Source organism: Portunus trituberculatus, chromosome 46 (assembly GCF_017591435.1).
Source record: "Portunus trituberculatus isolate SZX2019 chromosome 46, ASM1759143v1, whole genome shotgun sequence".
In the NCBI taxonomy this organism is placed as follows: domain Eukaryota; kingdom Metazoa; phylum Arthropoda; class Malacostraca; order Decapoda; family Portunidae; genus Portunus; species Portunus trituberculatus.
The window spans coordinates 30974446-30993017 of NC_059300.1; the positions used below are offsets into that span (position 1 = coordinate 30974446).

Here is an 18572-nt window from a genome sequence, read left to right on the forward strand (position 1 = left end):
TGATCCTGTGAAAAGTTTATTTGTTTCTGCACAATCCAAAAATTACAATTTAAAAACATTAGTTGGAGGAGTGAATTATTTTCTTGGGTATCGTCATCTGGGAAACACCCCTTGCTATCAAAGAATCTTAAAATTGAGAGAGAGAGAGAGAGAGAGAGAGAGAGAGAGAGAGAGAGAGAGAGAGAGAGAGAGAGAGAGAGAGAGAGAGAGAGAGAGAGAGAGCATTTCATCTCTGTAACTTTCAACTACAAACCTTTAAAATCTGGAACCCGAGTACCAATAGCAGCAATGCTTTTTTTTTGTCACCAGCCAAGCGTTCACCAAGGATACTTGGAAACATAATCATCACATTATGCCTCAGAGATGGAGGATGTCAGCACATCTGGATGACAACTTCAGGCTCTGCATGTTACTCTTATTAGGATCTTAATGATTTATTACAGAATATTTCTAAAAGCAACAGCTACACAGTGTAGATATATATTCTTTATGAAAGCTATGGTTACTATACATTAACCACAGATGAATAACTTCATTACTTAGGGAGTAAGTCTTCACTGTGAAGTTATTCAGAAATGTTTGCTCATCCAGTACTCATTAAGCAGTTGCAAGTGAGTAATAAAGCCATACAAAATACCACATCTGACCCTCTACAAAAAGCATCACAACAGTTACAGCCCCATTAAGGAGGGCTGGCCTGGCATTACATGAGGTACTGAAAACCAGTATATATGGATGTATAAATCTCCTTTAGGCTAAAAGGTCATGAGTAGTCTGTTCATCAGTATTGTCTTGACTGGCAACTTCCTCAGTGCCTGTCAAGCACTCATCTTCATTCAACTTTATCACTGCAGTCTTACTCTTCAGCAGATGAAGGATGATGAAGACCTGCCACAGAGGACAAAGGGAATTGTTGTAACAATGTAGATGACAAACTCTACTCACCCAACTCTAAACTCTAAAAATGCCTGCAATGGTACACTATTTACAAATATGACACTCTCAATATTCATTAATCATAGATCTGTTAGTTGAAAAAATCCAAACTTACCTGAAAGGCAGAAAACAAAATGTTTATCACACCAGCAAAAATTTCCAATCCATAATACAATCTGGCACACATTGCAATGGCTCCCACTAAAAGAGGAACAGTTTCAAGTATCAGGCTCATCAATTTCTGAAACATAAAAATAATGGTGTTAATAACAGCATGTAAAACATGGCAGTAATTGTCATCTATCTTTTCTTATTCTCTCTTTTCTATCTCTGCTCAGCCTCCCTGATATATCATCAACCTGCCTGGTAATATATAAAACTTAAAGACATGAGGCCAAAGGAAAGTGCTAAGTACAACTGTGATCTCTTAAAGGAAGTGATTATCTTTTGACTAGAATTGTTCCCAATAGAAGCTAAAATTTCAGACAAATTATTAAGAAAATTTATGTAAAATTACACTGCAACTCATGACTGATGCTTGGTTAGAATTATCTTCGATAGTCTATGCTGTTTTCAGGTTCCAGGGGTGCTTTACTGAATACAAAATTCATCTCCCTAATCTCCGTGAATATAGAAGGAACAACATAATTTGGACCAAAATGAATAAGGTACAATATACCATCTGAAACTAAGCAAAATTTGAGTGTGACAGGTGATGAGACGTACCTGAAAATAGAAATACAAATAAAATAAAACAAAAGCTCACCTGATTCATAGGAGTATTTTCTGGCTGCTTGAATTTTAGCTGCATCACAACAGGTGGCAGAGTTCGCGTCAAGACTGCAGAGTTGACGCACAGCACCAAGACAGATCCCCAGGCTCGGTAGAGTGGAGAGTCCCAAGCTGCTACGATGATGATTATTGAAAACACTGAGAAAATCTGAAATAAACAATAAATAACAGGAAAACCATTCCTCAAACACACTGTAAGCTACTGTTGAAGAACATGTTGAGGCATTTATGCCACTAAGAAATAATATCACAATAATTCCTGACTGATGGGAAAAATGACACTTCTAGGACAATGTGACATAAATCAAAATCTCATTACATGGCAGAATCAAGGTTGGAACATAACTTAATTAACATTATTATTGTTCTTTTTTATCTGGACATTTCAAATATGTTGGATTCACACCAAGCTAGCTCAGAACATCTTGCCACTTTCAGCCAGACTTCTTTTAATGGATCAACTTACTGTGACTGCACCTCACTTGTCACTGCAATATGCAAGACACTTCACCAAAACCAAGATGTGGCACTCAGGAGAGAGAGAGAGAGAGAGAGAGAGAGAGAGAGAGAGAGAGAGAGAGAGAGAGAGAGAGAGAGAGAGAGAGAGATTAGCTATATCAATTTTTCTTATATGCAATTAATTTATGATAGATTATGCAAATTGAAATCTTTCTAGGTTCTTTGTAATCTTCTCATAAAAAGTAAAGTCCAGGTGATTCTTGGTCTATAATTTTCTACCTTAAAATCTTCAAAGTTTCTCTTGCTACAGCTATTGTAAATGCCAAGAAATTTTTGAAGGTTACTCACCGATGATATCAAGTTAAAAATTAAATTGATTCTTTCTTTCTTTTCTGGTAGTTCTAGGTGCCAAAACTGTCCACTTATTCTCAAACTACCAAGAGAACGTAGGGTTGGCCCCACACTGTTCAGTATCTTATTGACAATCTGCGGTGACCTTGAAGCAGTTGAGAAGCCCACACAGGCAATCAAGTGTAGGAACGTCACCACACTCAGACCAATAGAAAAGTACATTGTCTCTGGATAAATGTAGCGTGGTTGGATGAGTATCTTCACAATGACAGGAGAAGTGATGACAGCAACAGCGACACAGCAAAGTGCTGACAGCAGAGTACTGATGCCTGTCTGAAAGATTAAACAGTAAATAAATAAATAAATAAATAAATAAATAAATAAATAAATATATATATATATATATATATATATATATATATATATATATATATATATATATATATATATATATATATATATATATATATATATATATATATATATATATATATATATATATATATATATATATATATATATATATATATATATATATATATATATATATATATATATATATATATATATATATATATATATATATATATATATATATATATATATATATATATATATATATATATATATATATATATATATATATATATATATATATATATATATATATATATATATATATATATATATATATATATATATATATATATATATATATACATAGACAATGCCAGACTGAAATAGTGCAACATATAATGAGCATCCTTACCACTTGCCATGGATAAGCATTTATAAGTCAGTGTTAAAGTCAATATGTAAGTTAATTGTAGTTCAGATTACTGTACAGGGATGTTCATCTATAAGAGTTTGGGATATATATACATATATATATATATATATATATATATATATATATATATATATATATATATATATATATATATATATATATATATATATATATATATACATAGACAATGCCAGACTGAAATGAGTGCAACATACACTGTTAACCTGAGCATCCTTACCACTTGCCATGGATAAGCATTTATAAGTCAGTGTTAAAGTCAATATGTAAGTTAATTGTAGTTCAGATTACTGTACAGGGATGTTCATCTATAAGAGTTTGGGATATATATATATATATATATATATATATATATATATATATATATATATATATATATATATATATATATATATATATATCCCAAACTCTTATAGATGAACATCCTTGTACAGTAATCTGAACTACAATTAACTTACATATTGACTTTAACACTGACTTATAAATGCTTATCTATGGCAAGTGGTAAGGATGCTCAGGTTAACAGTGTATGTTGCACTCATTTCAGCCTGGCATTGTCTATGTACTTATAGTGATTCTAAGACATCCAAATCATCATTGTCTGCCATGACCTCTCTATAAACCTCAGGAAAACTAATGGACCAAATTAACACAAATAATAAAAAGTATACATTTTGTGTGATACAAACACCGTTAGCTCAGTGGTTACAGCGCTGGCTTCACAAGCTTTCATTCGTTGTTTTCTTACCCATTTGGGTTATGCACATGTTTTTTCTCAAGTCATAAGGGGTCAGGAGAGGAAATTCCGCATATCCAGATATTTCATGGATCTGTCAGGGCCTTGGTTGCTATAATCTGGATACATGGGTGATTACTGTAGTTGAAAGGATCTGTGCACTGGCTCCACTTACCATACAAGTGTGCAGTTTCCCCAGTAACATGGATAGTGCTGTCTCTAAGGTAGCCACAGCACTGTAGCAAGCAGCACTGAAGCATGTAAGGGTCAAAACCAGAGGGTATCTGATACCTGGAGTCTCATAAAAATCATCATATTGATTCTCACGGTTCTGACTAAATCCACGGATCATTTGTGAATCTGCCAAAAACAGGATGGTGTATGCTGTGAGAGTCTGAAAATAAATAGATACATAATCATATAAATAATAGAAAGAATAACTAAATATTCAAAAGAAATACAATGGTACCTTGAGATATAAATTTAATTCATTCCGTGGCAGAGCTTGTATCTCAAAAATTTTCCATTGAAATGCATTGAAATGCCATTAATCCATTCCAGCCTCCCCAAAAAGAGCATGTGTTTTCAGATAAGAAAAATATATTTATAAATTATAATTATTGCACAGAAACATAATAAAACATAAAAGATAATATAAATAGATAAACTACTCTTATAAAGTATATTAACTCAGAGGATGCATTCCATGGGACGTTACTGCATTCCCAACCCTCACTTGGGACTGTTAATCTGCTGGAGTGTACCAATATAGCCACCCAGCCACCCACAGAAGATTGGCTGCTATAATAATCACAGAAGGTCACTGGCAATCCTGTAGACATTATTCATTGAAAAAATTAAGTTTTAAGTAGAGAGAGAGAGAGAGAGAGAGAGAGAGAGAGAGAGAGAGAGAGAGAGAGAGAGAGAGAGAGAGAGAGAGAGAGAGAGAGAGAGAGCACTCTAATTCAATTTTGAGACTTAAGGTGGCATAACACATACTAAATTTCTCCAAGCATGTTGCTCAGTTATGCTGGTGAGACTGGTGACACAGTGAGCTTGGTGTCACATAGGGACTACTGTCATTCCAACAACAAACCCCAAGCTATCACCTCTTCAGCCAGTTTATTTTCCCTTAATTATATATAAAAAAATTATTTGTTATAATGGCTTTCCATCTGATGCAGGATCAAGAATGTTGTAATAAATCCTATGCTCCACATGGCAGTTCCTATAGCCTGTGTGGTGGTGTCTCAACAAGGCCACAGTAGTGTCATGCTAGCCAGGGTCACCAGTCAGTCATTCTCAGGTTGAGATGGCACAGCCAGCAGGTTGTGCAGGCAACACCCCAAGTACCAATCACTTGTCCTGATCCACTATAACTTAGTTCATTTGTGGCACGCTTCCACATTCTTGTAAAACTCAGCGAGGGACTCAATCATGACACAGTGTTAATCTCGGCAGCTGTAGTTGTCAAATAAGCACTGTAAATCATCTCACACACCACACAATCAAATCACAAGGACACAGTGACATGTTTTTATGTTTTATAATTGAGAATTTTACTCAAAGTACAATATATTCTTATTTTACAAGTACTTGTAGTACAAGTCATTTGATTTTAAGTACTCCTCGCAAGTGCAGTATCACAATAATTTTTCATTCTTCCCAACTGCAGAGAAAAATATACATGACATCATTAGCTGCCCAGTTTGCCCTGTTGACAACAAAAGCAGGCAGCCAGCTGGGAGAAATTTGCCCAGTGTGAAGCACACCTCATGAGACATCAATTTCACCATTAACCATAGATATTTTCCCTATGTAGCAATCACACAACACTCACCAATCTGGCAGTCACAAACAATGCTTCTGCGGTGAACAAACTCCGAAGGTTGATGGTGGGCCAGCTGGATCTTGATCGTCGAAGCTCCCACACACAAAGCACAATCTGTATGTACAACATTTGCTTACTTCACTTAGTAAAGATTCACAAGAGGTACACTATGGTTCCCCCTAGTTGTGTTATGATGGTCTGTGCAACATGGCGTAAATTGTTCAACACTGTACCAGTTAACTTTAGTTAATGTGTTCACACACATGCACAGATCACACTTGACATTTGCATGGATTTAAAAACAAGTTTCTAAAAGATCACAATAGTCTCCATATTATCACACAGACATTCAAAAGATATATATAATGTGATATAAAAATGTTTCCTGAATCAAGAGAAGTACCAGTTTTACATGGCATTTGTAGTTATCTCTCAATCACCACCACGCTGCCTCAGGGACACTTGTACATCCTAAATGACTCAATGCACTACATCATCAACAGCTGCAGTCCTGACTCAGTGATCTGCATGCATAGTGACCCTCTTCATCAGCACCCAAGTTTTTTGTGGGCTTTTCGTGGGTAATTTTGTGGTAATTTACATTATTTACACACACTTTTAGTCACTAATGAACTCTTTTGATTGAGTTTTATTATCTTTCACTTTCAAGGGTCATATCACACTCAGAATCACTATCAGGAGAAAAAGACGCCACAATGTAAAAGGTGCCAGTCACACAATGCCCTGTGCCGTGCTTCACATCATCATCACCCAAGGCCTATATGCCCATTGTCCTTGAAACACAAGGTGCCAATTAGTCAATTATCACTTCATGAAAAATTAAAAATATGAAGTCCTGTGTATCATCAATAAACCATGACATACGCAGGTATTTCATTACTCTGACGGCCTAAATTTCACGTGAAGCACTCAGGAATGCCATCAGTACAGAAGGGGTTAAGGTTATGCTGATTAGATATTTCTGTATTTCTGAAGTGCTGGAGGATCATCAAAAGTTAGAGAGATCTACATACACAAATATGTAAAACTCTTAGCCTCTAAATAGTCAAAGAAAGAATTCAACACACCTGAGCAGACAGCAGCAGCATCATTCCAGTTTGGAAGCCGACAATCCAGCTTACAGAATTCAGATTCATGCGTGAATACCAAGCTATTACATTCTGGTACACAATCATCCAAGTAAGAGTCAGTATCCACAAACACAGTGTGCTATACAGGCTCTGAAATTGAAGATGAAATAGATCAGCATTGAGAGAACACATTTCCCATTCACATACATTACTTGTATGCACACAATAAAAATAAAGAATGAACAATCTATATTATCTTATGTTTTATATGTTTTACAAATATTTACAAAGTATACTCTCATCTAGGACATGGTGCAGAATCAAGCTGTGATTTGCCCACATCACGCCCCACCATGAGTGATTATAAATGAGTGAGGGGCGTCTATTGTGGGTAATAGTTTATTCTCTGTCTTCACCTCCTACTTCTTTGCTCCTTATCTGTCTTTATATTTAGAGAAGACCTGTGGCCAAGATGCAATAATTCATTTTTAGGGAACACTTCAGGGTGTGTTCATAATCATGAACAAGAGTATGCCATGGCTACCTGTAGCACAGAGAATGCTATGGATAACCATGAAATGCATACTCTTAAACATTCATTACAAAATTATTAGGGAAACAACTTACAAAAGTAGAAGAAAAGAACTGCCTGGAATGGAGACCAGCTACTAATACCAAGGCAGCCACCACCACAGAGACTGCACAAGGTAGCATGACATATAGCCTTGCATCACTCGTGGCTCTTGAAAAATCCCTACTTGCATAAACATACTCTTTGTATGTGTCAGAAACTGATTTCTTATCATTTCTGGAAACAAAAAAGAACAAAATTGTATAAACTGTATAAATGCTGTTAATTATGATCTACACTAGAAAGTGTGTAAGAAAACTACATGCTTATCATACGACTAACACTTCCTGACAAGTGGTCAAATCCTGAGTACAACAAGTACTCACAAGGGAAAGTAGTAAAAAATACAATAAGCAGACTGTAATGCACTATTCACTTCTTCACTCCTGTCATTTAGGAGGAGATATACTGATGGATTAGTATTGGCCCATTTCTTGAGTATAAGATCAGTGCAGACCTTGCAGTATTAAGTGAATCATAGAAACATATAGTGACACTTCAAGGTGGTCAGTGATGGAAAACGATATGCAAAAATAACATACCAGAAAAAATGTCATAGCTCTCTCTCTCTCTCTCTCTCTCTCTCTCTCTCTCTCTCTCTCTCTTCAAGAGCAAGACATTACTGGTACATCACAGCATGCAGCTCCCTGTGAGTCATGAGGTGGAAGAGGTTGAAGTCATATCCATCATTATTACATTTTTTGGGGTTGGGGTGACAGAACTTGTACTTTCCATTCATATTGAGTTGAAGACTACAAAAGTGATTCCATTTCAACATTAATCACAAAATAAAATATAAAGGCAAGAAGTGTGTTATTCCATGAGACTTGCCTGCTATAATACTGATAAGGGTTTGGAGTGGTAGTTGTAACCTCAGGTGCTTCGGGAGGTGTTGGTGGAAGAGGTTCCTCCTCCCAAAAGTTGTTGGCTGACACCCATATTCCCACTCCTCCTACACCCTGAAAATTTTCAATTCAGATAAGCAACAATTGATACTGAGGAATAGCATGAACATACATAATTTTAGGCAATAAGTCATCTAAAGCTGCCCTCAGGATAAATCTCATACACTACCTTTGCTGCCTACATGTGAGGCATCCCTGCACACTTGTGCCTTGCCACCTTGCTATTTACACAATGCTTTCCTAAATATGGTCTTCACTCTGCCTTCTGTAAATCTAAAAAGTATAGCCAACATTCTTCAAGTAAGTGAAAAACTGTGCTTCACCTCTCTCTCTCTCTCTCTCTCTCTCCACACACACACACACACACACACACCGCGTAGTGTAGTGGTTAGCACACTCGACTCACAATCGAGAGGGCCAGGTTCAAGTGGTGAGGCAGATGGGCAAGCCTCTTAATGTGTGGCCCCTGTTCACCTAGCAGTAAATAGGCACGGGATATAACTCGAGGAGTTGTGGACTTGCTTTCCCGGTGTGTGGAGTGTGTTGTGGTCTCAGTCCTACCAGAAGATCGGTCAATGAGCTCTGAGCTCGCACCGTAATGGGGAAGACTGGCTGGGTGACCAGCAGGCGACCGAGGTGAGGTGAAATTACACACATACATACATACATACATACATACACACACACACACACACACACACACACACACACACACACACACACACACACACACACACACATTTAAAAAAGGCCTTTGATAAGGTACCACACCGGAGACTGATCTGGAAACTTGAAATGGTAGGAGGAGTGCATGGCAGTTTACTAAAATGGATGGAAGACTTTTTGGTAGGAAGAGAAATGAGAACAATAATTAAGGACAGACCATCAGAATGGGGCTTGGTGGAGAGTGGAGTTCCACAGGGATCAGTGTTGGCACCAGTAATGTTCGCGGTCTACATAAATGACATGGTGGATGGGGTGTCCAGTTATGTGAGCCTATTTGCAGGCGATGCAAAATTGTTAAGAAAAGTGAGATGTGACAAAGATTGCGAACTACTCCAGGAAGACTTGGACAGAATATGGAAATGGAGCTGTACATGGCAAATGGAGTTCAACACGACAAAATGCAAGAAAATAGAGTTTGGCAAGAGTGAAAGAAGAATCAGGAGTATGTACAAGATAGGAAATGAAGACATAAAACCAGTCATGAAGAAAAAGACCTTGGGGTGACAATTACCAATGACCTATCGCCAGAGAGACATATAAACAAAATAATTGGAGAAGTATTGAACTTATTGAGGAACATAAGAGTGGCGTTCGTATATTTAGATGAAGAAATGATGAAGAAAATAATTACTGCAATGATAAGACCGAGGCTTGAATATGCAACAATACAGTGGGCTCGAACTTAAAGAAACACATAAGGAAACTAGAGAAAGTACAGAGGGCTGCAACAAAATGGTGCCTGACTTAAGAGATTTGACTTATGAAGACAGACTGAAAAGAATGCAACTTCCGACCCTGGAAAACAGAAGAAAGGGAGACCTGATAGCAATATACAGAGTGATGATTGGCATGGAAAAAATGGATAGGGAAGATCTGTGTATGTGGAATGAAAGAATGTCGAGAGGGCATGGGAAAAAACTAAAAATGGCCACTTATAGGAGAGATGTGAAAAAATATAGCTTCCCTCATAGAAGGGTGGAAGCATGGAATAGTTTAGACGTGGAAGTGGTCAACGCAAGGAATATTCATGATTTTAAGAAAAAGCTGGACAGTAATAGATATGGAGACGGGACAACACGAGCATAGCTCTTTTCCCGTATGTTACAATTAGGTAAATACAATTAGGTAAATACACACTGTGATCAGAGATACATACTCATCTTGGGGTAAAGTAACTAGCGGAGTGCCACAAGGGTCAGTGTTAGCCCCCATTATGTTTCAAGTTTATGTAAACGACATTCACATTGGGATAAACAGCTATATAAACTTATTCACTGATGATGCAAAGTTGCTAAGAGTTATCAAAACCAAAGAGGACTGTCTGCTGTAACAGGAAGATTTAAACAAGATATATGAATGGAGCAAGAAGTGGAAATTGGAGTTTAATGCCAAAAAATGCCACATAATGGAACTAGGAAAGAGTAAGAGAAGACCAGTATGGAACTATTTGATGGGAGAGGAGCAAATAACGAAGACTAAAGAGGAAAAAGATCTTGGAGTGATCATATAAGAAAATTTGAGCCCTGATACATAAGCAAGATATTTGGACTATCATATAAGATGTTGACTAATATAAGAGTGGCATTTCATTATATGGATAAAGATATAATGAAAAAATTCATCACAAGCATGATACGCCCAAGGCTGGAATATGCAGCAGTGGTATGGTCTCCGAGCTCTAGAAAAGGTATAAGAAAATTGGAAAGGATACAAATAACTGCTACAAAGATGGTGCTGGAATTAAAGGACCTCACATATGAAGAACGACTGAAGGAAATAGGACTGCCAACCTTACAAGATAGATGAGAACGCGGGGACCTAATAACAATGTATAAGATAGAAAACGATATTGAAAAGATAGACAAGGAAGACCTGGTCCTGTTGACGGAAGAAGATGGAAGGACAAGAGGACATGAAAAGAAGATCAGGATGAGGCAGTGTGTGAAGGATGTTGGAAAATAGTTTTCCACACAGAACGGTGGAAAAATGGAATACATTGGATAATGGAATAGTCACAGCACATAGTGTGCATAACTTTAAAGAAAAACTAGATAAATGGAAATATGGAGACAGGACACTATGAGCCCCGCTCGAACCCTGTACAATACAACTAGGTAAATACACACACACACACACACACACACACACACACACACACACACACACACACACACACACATGGATCTACCAACCCTGGAACATAGAAGAGAGAGAGGGGATCCGATACAAGTTTATAAATTGATTAACGGAATGGATCAAGTGGATAATGAGAAACTAATCTTGAGAGAAGAATATGACATTAGAAGCACAAGATCGCATAGTAAGAAACTGAGGAAGGGAAGATGTCTGAGAGATGTTAAAAAATATAGTTTCCCGCAAAGATGTGTTGAGACTTGGAACAGTTTGAGTGAGGAAGTGGTGTCAGCAACGAGTGTGAATAGTTTAAAAGAAAAATTGAATAAGTGTAGATATGGAGACGGGGCCACACGAGCATAAAGCCCAGGCCCTGTAAAACTACAACTAGGTAAATACACACACACACACACACACACACACACACACACACACACACACACACACACACACACACACTTCTTGTCAAATTCTTGGACAAAGATATGAAGAAAAAAATCATTATGAGCATGATATGTCCAAAGTTGGAATATGTAGCAGAGGTGTGGTCACAGAGCTTGCTGTTGCATTAGACATATCAAAAGCTTTTGATAGAGTCTGGCATAAAGCTTTGATTTCAAAACTGCCCTCCTACGGCTTCTATCCTTCTCTCTGCAACTTTATCTCAAATTTCCTTTCCGACCGCTCTATTGCTGCTGTGGTAGACGGCTACTGTTCTTCTCCTAAACCTATTAATAGTGGTGTTCCTCAGGGTTCTGTCCTGTCACCCACTCTCTTTCTATTATTCATTAATGACCTTCTTAACCAAACTTCTTGCCCTATCCACTCCTACGCTGATGATACCACCCTACATCTTTCCATGTTCTTTCAGAGACGTCCAACCCTTCAGGAAATCAACAGTTCATGCGGGGACGCCACGGAACACCTGACTTCTGATCTTTCTAAGATTTCCGATTGGGGCAGAGAAAATCTAGTAGTTTTCAATGCCTCAAAGACTCAATTCCTCCATCTTTCAACTCGACACAACCTTCCAGACAACTATCCCCTCTTCTTCAATGACACTCAACTGTCTCCCTCTTCCACAATGAATATCCTCGGTCTGTCCTTTGCTCATAATCTTAACTGGAAACTTCACATCTCATCTCTTGCTAAAACAGCTTCTATGAAGTTAGGTGTTCTGAGGCGTCTCCGACAGTTTTTCTCGCCCCTCCAACTGCTTACTCTGTATAAGGGCCTTATCCGTCCCTGTATGGAGTACTCTTCGCATGTTTGGGGGGGTTCCAGTCACACAGCTTTGCTTGATAGGGTGGAATCGAAAGCTCTTCGTCTCAACAACTCCCCTCCTCTGACTAACTGTCTTCAGTCTCTTTCTCACCGCCGAAATATTGCATCCCTTTCTATATTTTATCGCTATTTTCATGGTAACTGTTCTACTGATCTTGCTAACTACATGCCTCCCCTCCTCCTGTGGCCACGCTGCACAAGGCTTTCTTCTTCCTCTCATCTCTATTCTGTCCAACTCTCTAATGCAAGAGTTAACCAGTATGCTCAATCATTCATCCCTTTCACTGGTAAACTCTGGAACTCCCTCCCTGCATCTGTATTTCCGAATTCCTACAACTTGTCTACTTTTAAGAGGGAGGTATCGAGGCATTTGCTCCCCAAATTCTGGCTGACGGTTTTGGCACTTTTTGAAGTCTTTGGAGAGCCATCACTCAAGTGGGCCTTTTTCTAACTTTTTTTTTTTTTTTGCCCTTGGCTGGCCCTCTTCCCTAAGTAAAAAAAAAAAAAAAAAAAAAAAAAAAAAAAAATTATCCAATGCATTCAATTTTTCCACCGTTCTATGTGGAAAACTGTATTTTCCAACATCCTTCACACACTGTCTCATCCTGATCTTCTTTTCATGTCCTCTTGTCCTTCCATCTTCGTCCATCAACAGCACCAGGTCTTCTTTGTCTATCTATTCAATATCACTTACTATCTCATACATTGTTATAAGGTCCCCGCGTTCTCTTCTATCTTGTAAGGTTAGTAGTTCCATTTCCTTCAGTCGTTCTTCATATGTGAGGTCCTTTAATTCCAGCACCATCTTTGTAGCAATTTTCTGTATCCTTTCCAACTTTCTTATATCTTTTTTTAGAGCTCGGAGACCATACCACTGCTGCATATTCCAGCCTTGGGCGTATCATGCTTGTGATGATTTTTTTCATCATATCTTTATCCATGTAATGAAATGCCACTCTTATATTAGTCAACATCTTATATGATAGTCCAAATATCTTGCTTATGTGTTTATCAGGGCTCAGATTTTCTTGTATGATCACTCCAAGATCTTTTTCCTCTTTAGTCTTCATTATTTGCTCCTCCCCCATCAAATAGTTCTATGCTGGTCTTCTCTTACTCTTTCCTAGTTCCATTATGTGGCATTTCTTGGCATTAAACTCCAATTTCCACTTCTTGCTCCATTCATATATCTTGTTTAAATCTTCCTGCAACAGCAGACAGTCCTCTCTGGTTTTGATAACTCTTAGCAACTTTGCATCATCAGCGAATAAATTTATATAGCTGTTTATCCCAATGTGAATGTCGTTTACATAAACTTGAAACATAATGGGGGCTAACACTGACCCTTGTGGCACTCCATTAGTTACTTTACCCCAAGATGAGTATGTATCTCTGATCACAGTGTGTGTATTTACCTATTTGTGTATTACAGGGGCCAAGCTAAGCTCTCTGTGTCCTGCCTCCTTGGCCACTCCCGTCATATCTCTCTTTCATCTGATTGACACACAATGCGTCAACGACATCACTGCTCAGTTTATTCCACTTATCAATACTACGATGCGGGAAACTGTACTTTCTCACGTCATTTAGACAGATGTCTTTTATTAGTTTTTTTTCCATGTCCTCGGAGATGATTACTTGTGGTCACCTTTATCAACTCTGTCCAATATGTCAATCTTGTTCACCAATTTATACATAGTTATCATGTCTCCCCTTGTTCTTCTCTCTTCTAATGTGGTCAGCCCCAGTTCTCTCAGTCTTTCCTCATAGTCTAACTCCTGAGTCCTGGTACCATCCTTGTTGCCAGCCTCTGTACCCTTTCCACCTTCTTCACATTTTTCTTCATATGCGGTGACCAGACACAAGCTGCATATTCTAACTGGGGTCTTATTAAAGTGCATAGTATCTTCTTCATCATTCCTTCATCTAAGTAGTGGAATGCAAGACCAATATTTTGAAACATGTTATATGTTTTCCAAAATATCTTTGTTAATGTGTTTCTCTGGTGACAAAGTGTTTTGCACGGTTACTCCTAAGTCTTTCTCCTCATTGGTCTCTTCAATTTTCTCATCACCCAGCCTGTAATCCCTGTTTGGTCTGTATCTACTTCTTCCCATTTTCATAACATGGCTCTTGTTTATATTAAATTCCATCTGCCACTCTACTCCACTCATATATTTTATCAAGATCTTCCTGTAACTTGTTACAATCTTCCACATTCTTTACTCTCCTCATAATTTTAGTATCGTCCATAAACATATTCATGTAACTGTCAATTCCTACTGGCATATCATTAACATAAATCAAAAACATGATGGGACCAAGCACTGACCCTTGTGGAACTCCACTGGTTACCTTTTTCCACTCGGACTTCTTTCCTTTCACCACTGTTCGCATTTCTCTTCCCACTAAGTAATTTTCCATCCATTTTGCTAGTTTATCACTTACTCCTCCAATCTTCTTTAGTTTCCACATCAGTCTATTGTGTGGCACTTTATCAAAGGCCTTTCTCAAGTCCAGGTAGATAGCATCCACCCATCCCTCTCTATGTTGTAGTATGTCAGTCACTCTTGAATAAAAACATAATAAATTGGATACGCACGATTTTCCTTTTCTGAAACCAAACTGCCTTTTACTCAGAATGTTTTCACTTTCTAGATACTCACTCCACTTTGCTTTAATTACTTCTTCACATACCTTACACAATATACTAGTCAACGATACTGGTCTGTAATTTAACAGTTCCATTCTACTTCCATTCTTATATATAGGCACAATGTCAGCTCTTTTCCACTCTTTCGGGACTATTCCTGTTCGTATGGAGGTTTCTACAATATCAAATGTGTGTGTGTGTCTGTGTGTATATCTACCTAGTTGTATTGTACAGGGTTCGAGCGAGGCTCATAGTGTCCCGTCTCCATATCTCCATTTATCTAGGTTTTCTTTAAAGTTATGCATACTATGTTCTGTAACAATTCCATTATCCAATGCATTCCATCTTTCCACCGTTCTGTGTGTGTGTGTGTGTGTGTGTGTGTGTGTGTGTGTGTGTGTGTGTGTGTGTGTGTGTGTGTGTGTGTGTGTGTGTGTGTGTGTGTGTGTGTGTGTGTGTGTGTGTGTGTTTCACTGTATGATCTACTGCAGTCTCTGTGTGTGTGTGTGTGTGTGTGTGTGTGTGTGTGTGTGTGTGTGTGTGTGTGTGTGTGTGTGTGTGTGTGTGCCCAGCTATGCCAAGAACTAGTAATAATAAAGTTACAGCAGGAGAAAAGGACAGCAAAGAAGAAGGCTCTCTCTCCTACCTCCACTCCATCCAGCATAAACCAGAAAACATCAGAAATAAATATCTCACAGGGTTAGAGAAGGGTAACAGCGGGGGAAAAAGGACAGCAAAGCTCTACAGGAAAACAGCTTAGAAATAAATATCTCACAAGGTTAGAGAAAGAAAACCCAAAGGAAATTTTAAAGCAAAGAATGAAACTACATCCCTTTTTTTAATTATTGCACTTGTTCCACATCAGTCAACATGACTTCTCTGATGCAAGAAACATTCAAGCAATGGATATATTCTAAATTAATTTCTTGTATTTTGTATGTGCTTCCAACATGACATAAGGGTGGCTGAGGGACTCACCAGCAGCACAGCATAGGAGGCCACCAACAACCAGGACACACCGGTGGGACAGCAGGAGGTCATCGTGTATGTAGTACCTGAGGAACCATCAAAAGTTATTTCCTCCTGACAATTGCTGGACTCTAAAGGATACTTAATTGCCATGGCATTTATCATGAAGTATTTGTTTCCCTGACAATCACACTTGTAAAAACTCAGGGGTCATCTTTGTACTGTTATAGTTGTCAAGAAACTAATTGCCTCAGAACCATCTCCTCAAGCACAAGCCCTGCATTACTACTGGAAATGCTCTTCCATACAATGTTGGTTTTGTTAGGTACAGCTATCTATTTTCTTCAAACATAATTGTCACAAAATTAACAAAATTTTAATGGAAGGATTTCCATATACATCATTCTATTTACAAACTCTTTCCCGGGATAGACATCATGAAGCTCTAAGAGGCAAGTCTTGACTTCAAATTAATAAACACACAACATGGATGATATGATTAATTTTGAAGATTTTAAGTAACATACAACTATGTTAGTGAAACGAGTTACTTGAGGAAGTAGGTCAGTGTAGAGGGTGCATGCAGCGAGTGGTGACTCCTGTGTAACTGTGACTAATGCTAAAGACATTAGTCATTACTAAGCAAACAATCAAATGTATAGCTTTAACTGCTTAATTAATAAATGAATTCACAATACGAGTGAGTCACAATAAGGACTGACTGAGATGGTGTGATGTGATGATGATTAAGTAATGTGATGGATAAATAAATACCACATGGCTCTGGGTATTACCCTGTTCCACAGAGTACTCAACAAAATAAATAAATAAATAAAAATCATATATATATATATATATATATATATATATATATATATATATATATATATATATATATATATGTGTGTGTGTGTGTGTGTGTGTGTGTGTGTGTGTGTGTGTGTGTAGCTGTCCCAAGTTTTTCGTATTCCAAATCCCTCTAATATGTGTATCAAATAATGTAAGGAAACCATACGGATCTTGCACTAAAAATCACTACTAACTTTTAGTAATACATTGATACCCAAGTGGCCTACACGAGACGCAAAAGTACACCAATTTATTGTGTCAACTTAAGAAATAAAGCTGCATGATTAACGACTGACTATATTGTTATTTATCAAATCTATACACGTTCTTACTGATGCGCTGTACTTATTTATTAAAACATAATGCACGATTGTATTTTAGGATATCCCAAACAATAAGTTTTGAGAGAGAGAGAGAGAGAGAGAGAGAGAGAGAGAGAGTGTGTCACATACGTGATTGCACCACGTCTCTATCCGTCCAGTGACACTGACAGAGACTCGTACACGAAAAAGACCTTCACTCTAACCAGCTCACAAGTAATGTTCGTTTTAGGAGCAGTGACTTTATTTATTACTGATTTTTATCATTTACATTAGGGAATCATACCACTGAACTAATTTGGGCGACTGTATATCATGCAGCTTCCTCGTCTGAAGTCTGAACGATCAGGTTTTTTTTTTTTTATTTCCTACCGTACATGATGGTGTTGCAGCAACGTACTGCCATCTGCCACCCAGCTGATAAAGAGTCAATGGTATTTATCTATGTTTGAACACTATCCTTAGGTGACACCGTCAATGTTGCTTTGAAGATGGTGCAACAAGTCAATGTTGCTTTAAGATGGTGCAACAAGCCTTCACTTTCTTGGTAACAGTGAAGCCGAATACATTCCGTACTTACTGTTGTTATACTTGACCACTACACACTAAACTATGTCTTCCATACTAAACAAGAATTCTAAACCACTTTCTTACCTCCTCCCAACGAGGTCCTATGCAATCCCAAGCGTCTCCTCTTCCACTGCGCACTCTCGGCCTGGCGGTGATCAGTAGCAACTGGTGAGTAGCGACTCAACAGCAGGGCTGCCTGCACAGTTCTAGGAAGTCTCGAGTCATGACGTGAGCTTCCGCAAGCGAGATGCCACAAGTCAGCAGGAAAGAAATGCCTTGACAGGGATCACAAGTCGACCGCCACCTTTTTTTTTTTTTTTTCCTCCACATATCAGTGAATATTTTTGCTTAGGTAGAGATATCACCAATGTTAGATATCATATTCCTCTTTGTAGATAGGAGCAACAATTAAAGATATTATTATTCTCTCTCTACTAAAAGTAGTATACTAATATACAATTAATAGAGATATATGTACCTGAGCGCGTTTCATACACTAAAACTTATCTTTAAATTTGTCAATAGCCC

General features: G+C 37.9%; 1 protein-coding gene across 3 annotated transcripts; it reads right to left on the bottom strand.

The window, feature by feature from the left end:
* On the bottom strand, nucleotides 1-17955 carry LOC123520177. 3 transcript variants are annotated; one of them, XM_045282190.1, is made up of 11 exons: nucleotides 17847-17955; nucleotides 16315-16391; nucleotides 8467-8594; nucleotides 7632-7812; nucleotides 7002-7154; nucleotides 5923-6027; nucleotides 4258-4476; nucleotides 2536-2871; nucleotides 1703-1876; nucleotides 1052-1177; nucleotides 1-888 (listed from the first exon to the last, which is right to left on the bottom strand). In XM_045282190.1, the coding sequence occupies exons 1-11, from the start codon at nucleotides 17878-17880 to the stop codon at nucleotides 751-753; spliced, it is 1671 nt and encodes a 556-aa protein (XP_045138125.1). In that variant the 5' UTR covers nucleotides 17881-17955; the 3' UTR covers nucleotides 1-750. The 3 variants fall into 3 exon arrangements, with proteins under 3 accessions (XP_045138125.1, XP_045138127.1, XP_045138128.1); XM_045282192.1 differs by lacking the exons at nucleotides 7632-7812; nucleotides 8467-8594 and having other exon boundaries at nucleotides 17847-17868; XM_045282193.1 differs by lacking the exons at nucleotides 8467-8594; nucleotides 17847-17955 and having other exon boundaries at nucleotides 16315-16365.
* Nucleotides 17956-18572: the final 617 nt, after the last annotated feature.

Coding starts and splice junctions, on each gene's coding strand:
- LOC123520177 (XM_045282190.1), bottom strand. CDS start 17,880: ATGGCAGTACGTTGCTGCAACACCATCATGTACG. Junction 16,392..17,846: donor CTGCAACACCATCATGTACG/GTAGGAAATAAA, acceptor ATGGTTCCTCAG/GTACTACATACACGATGACC. Junction 7,813..8,466: donor CCTTATCAGTATTATAGCAG/GCAAGTCTCATG, acceptor TTTTGTTTCCAG/AAATGATAAGAAATCAGTTT.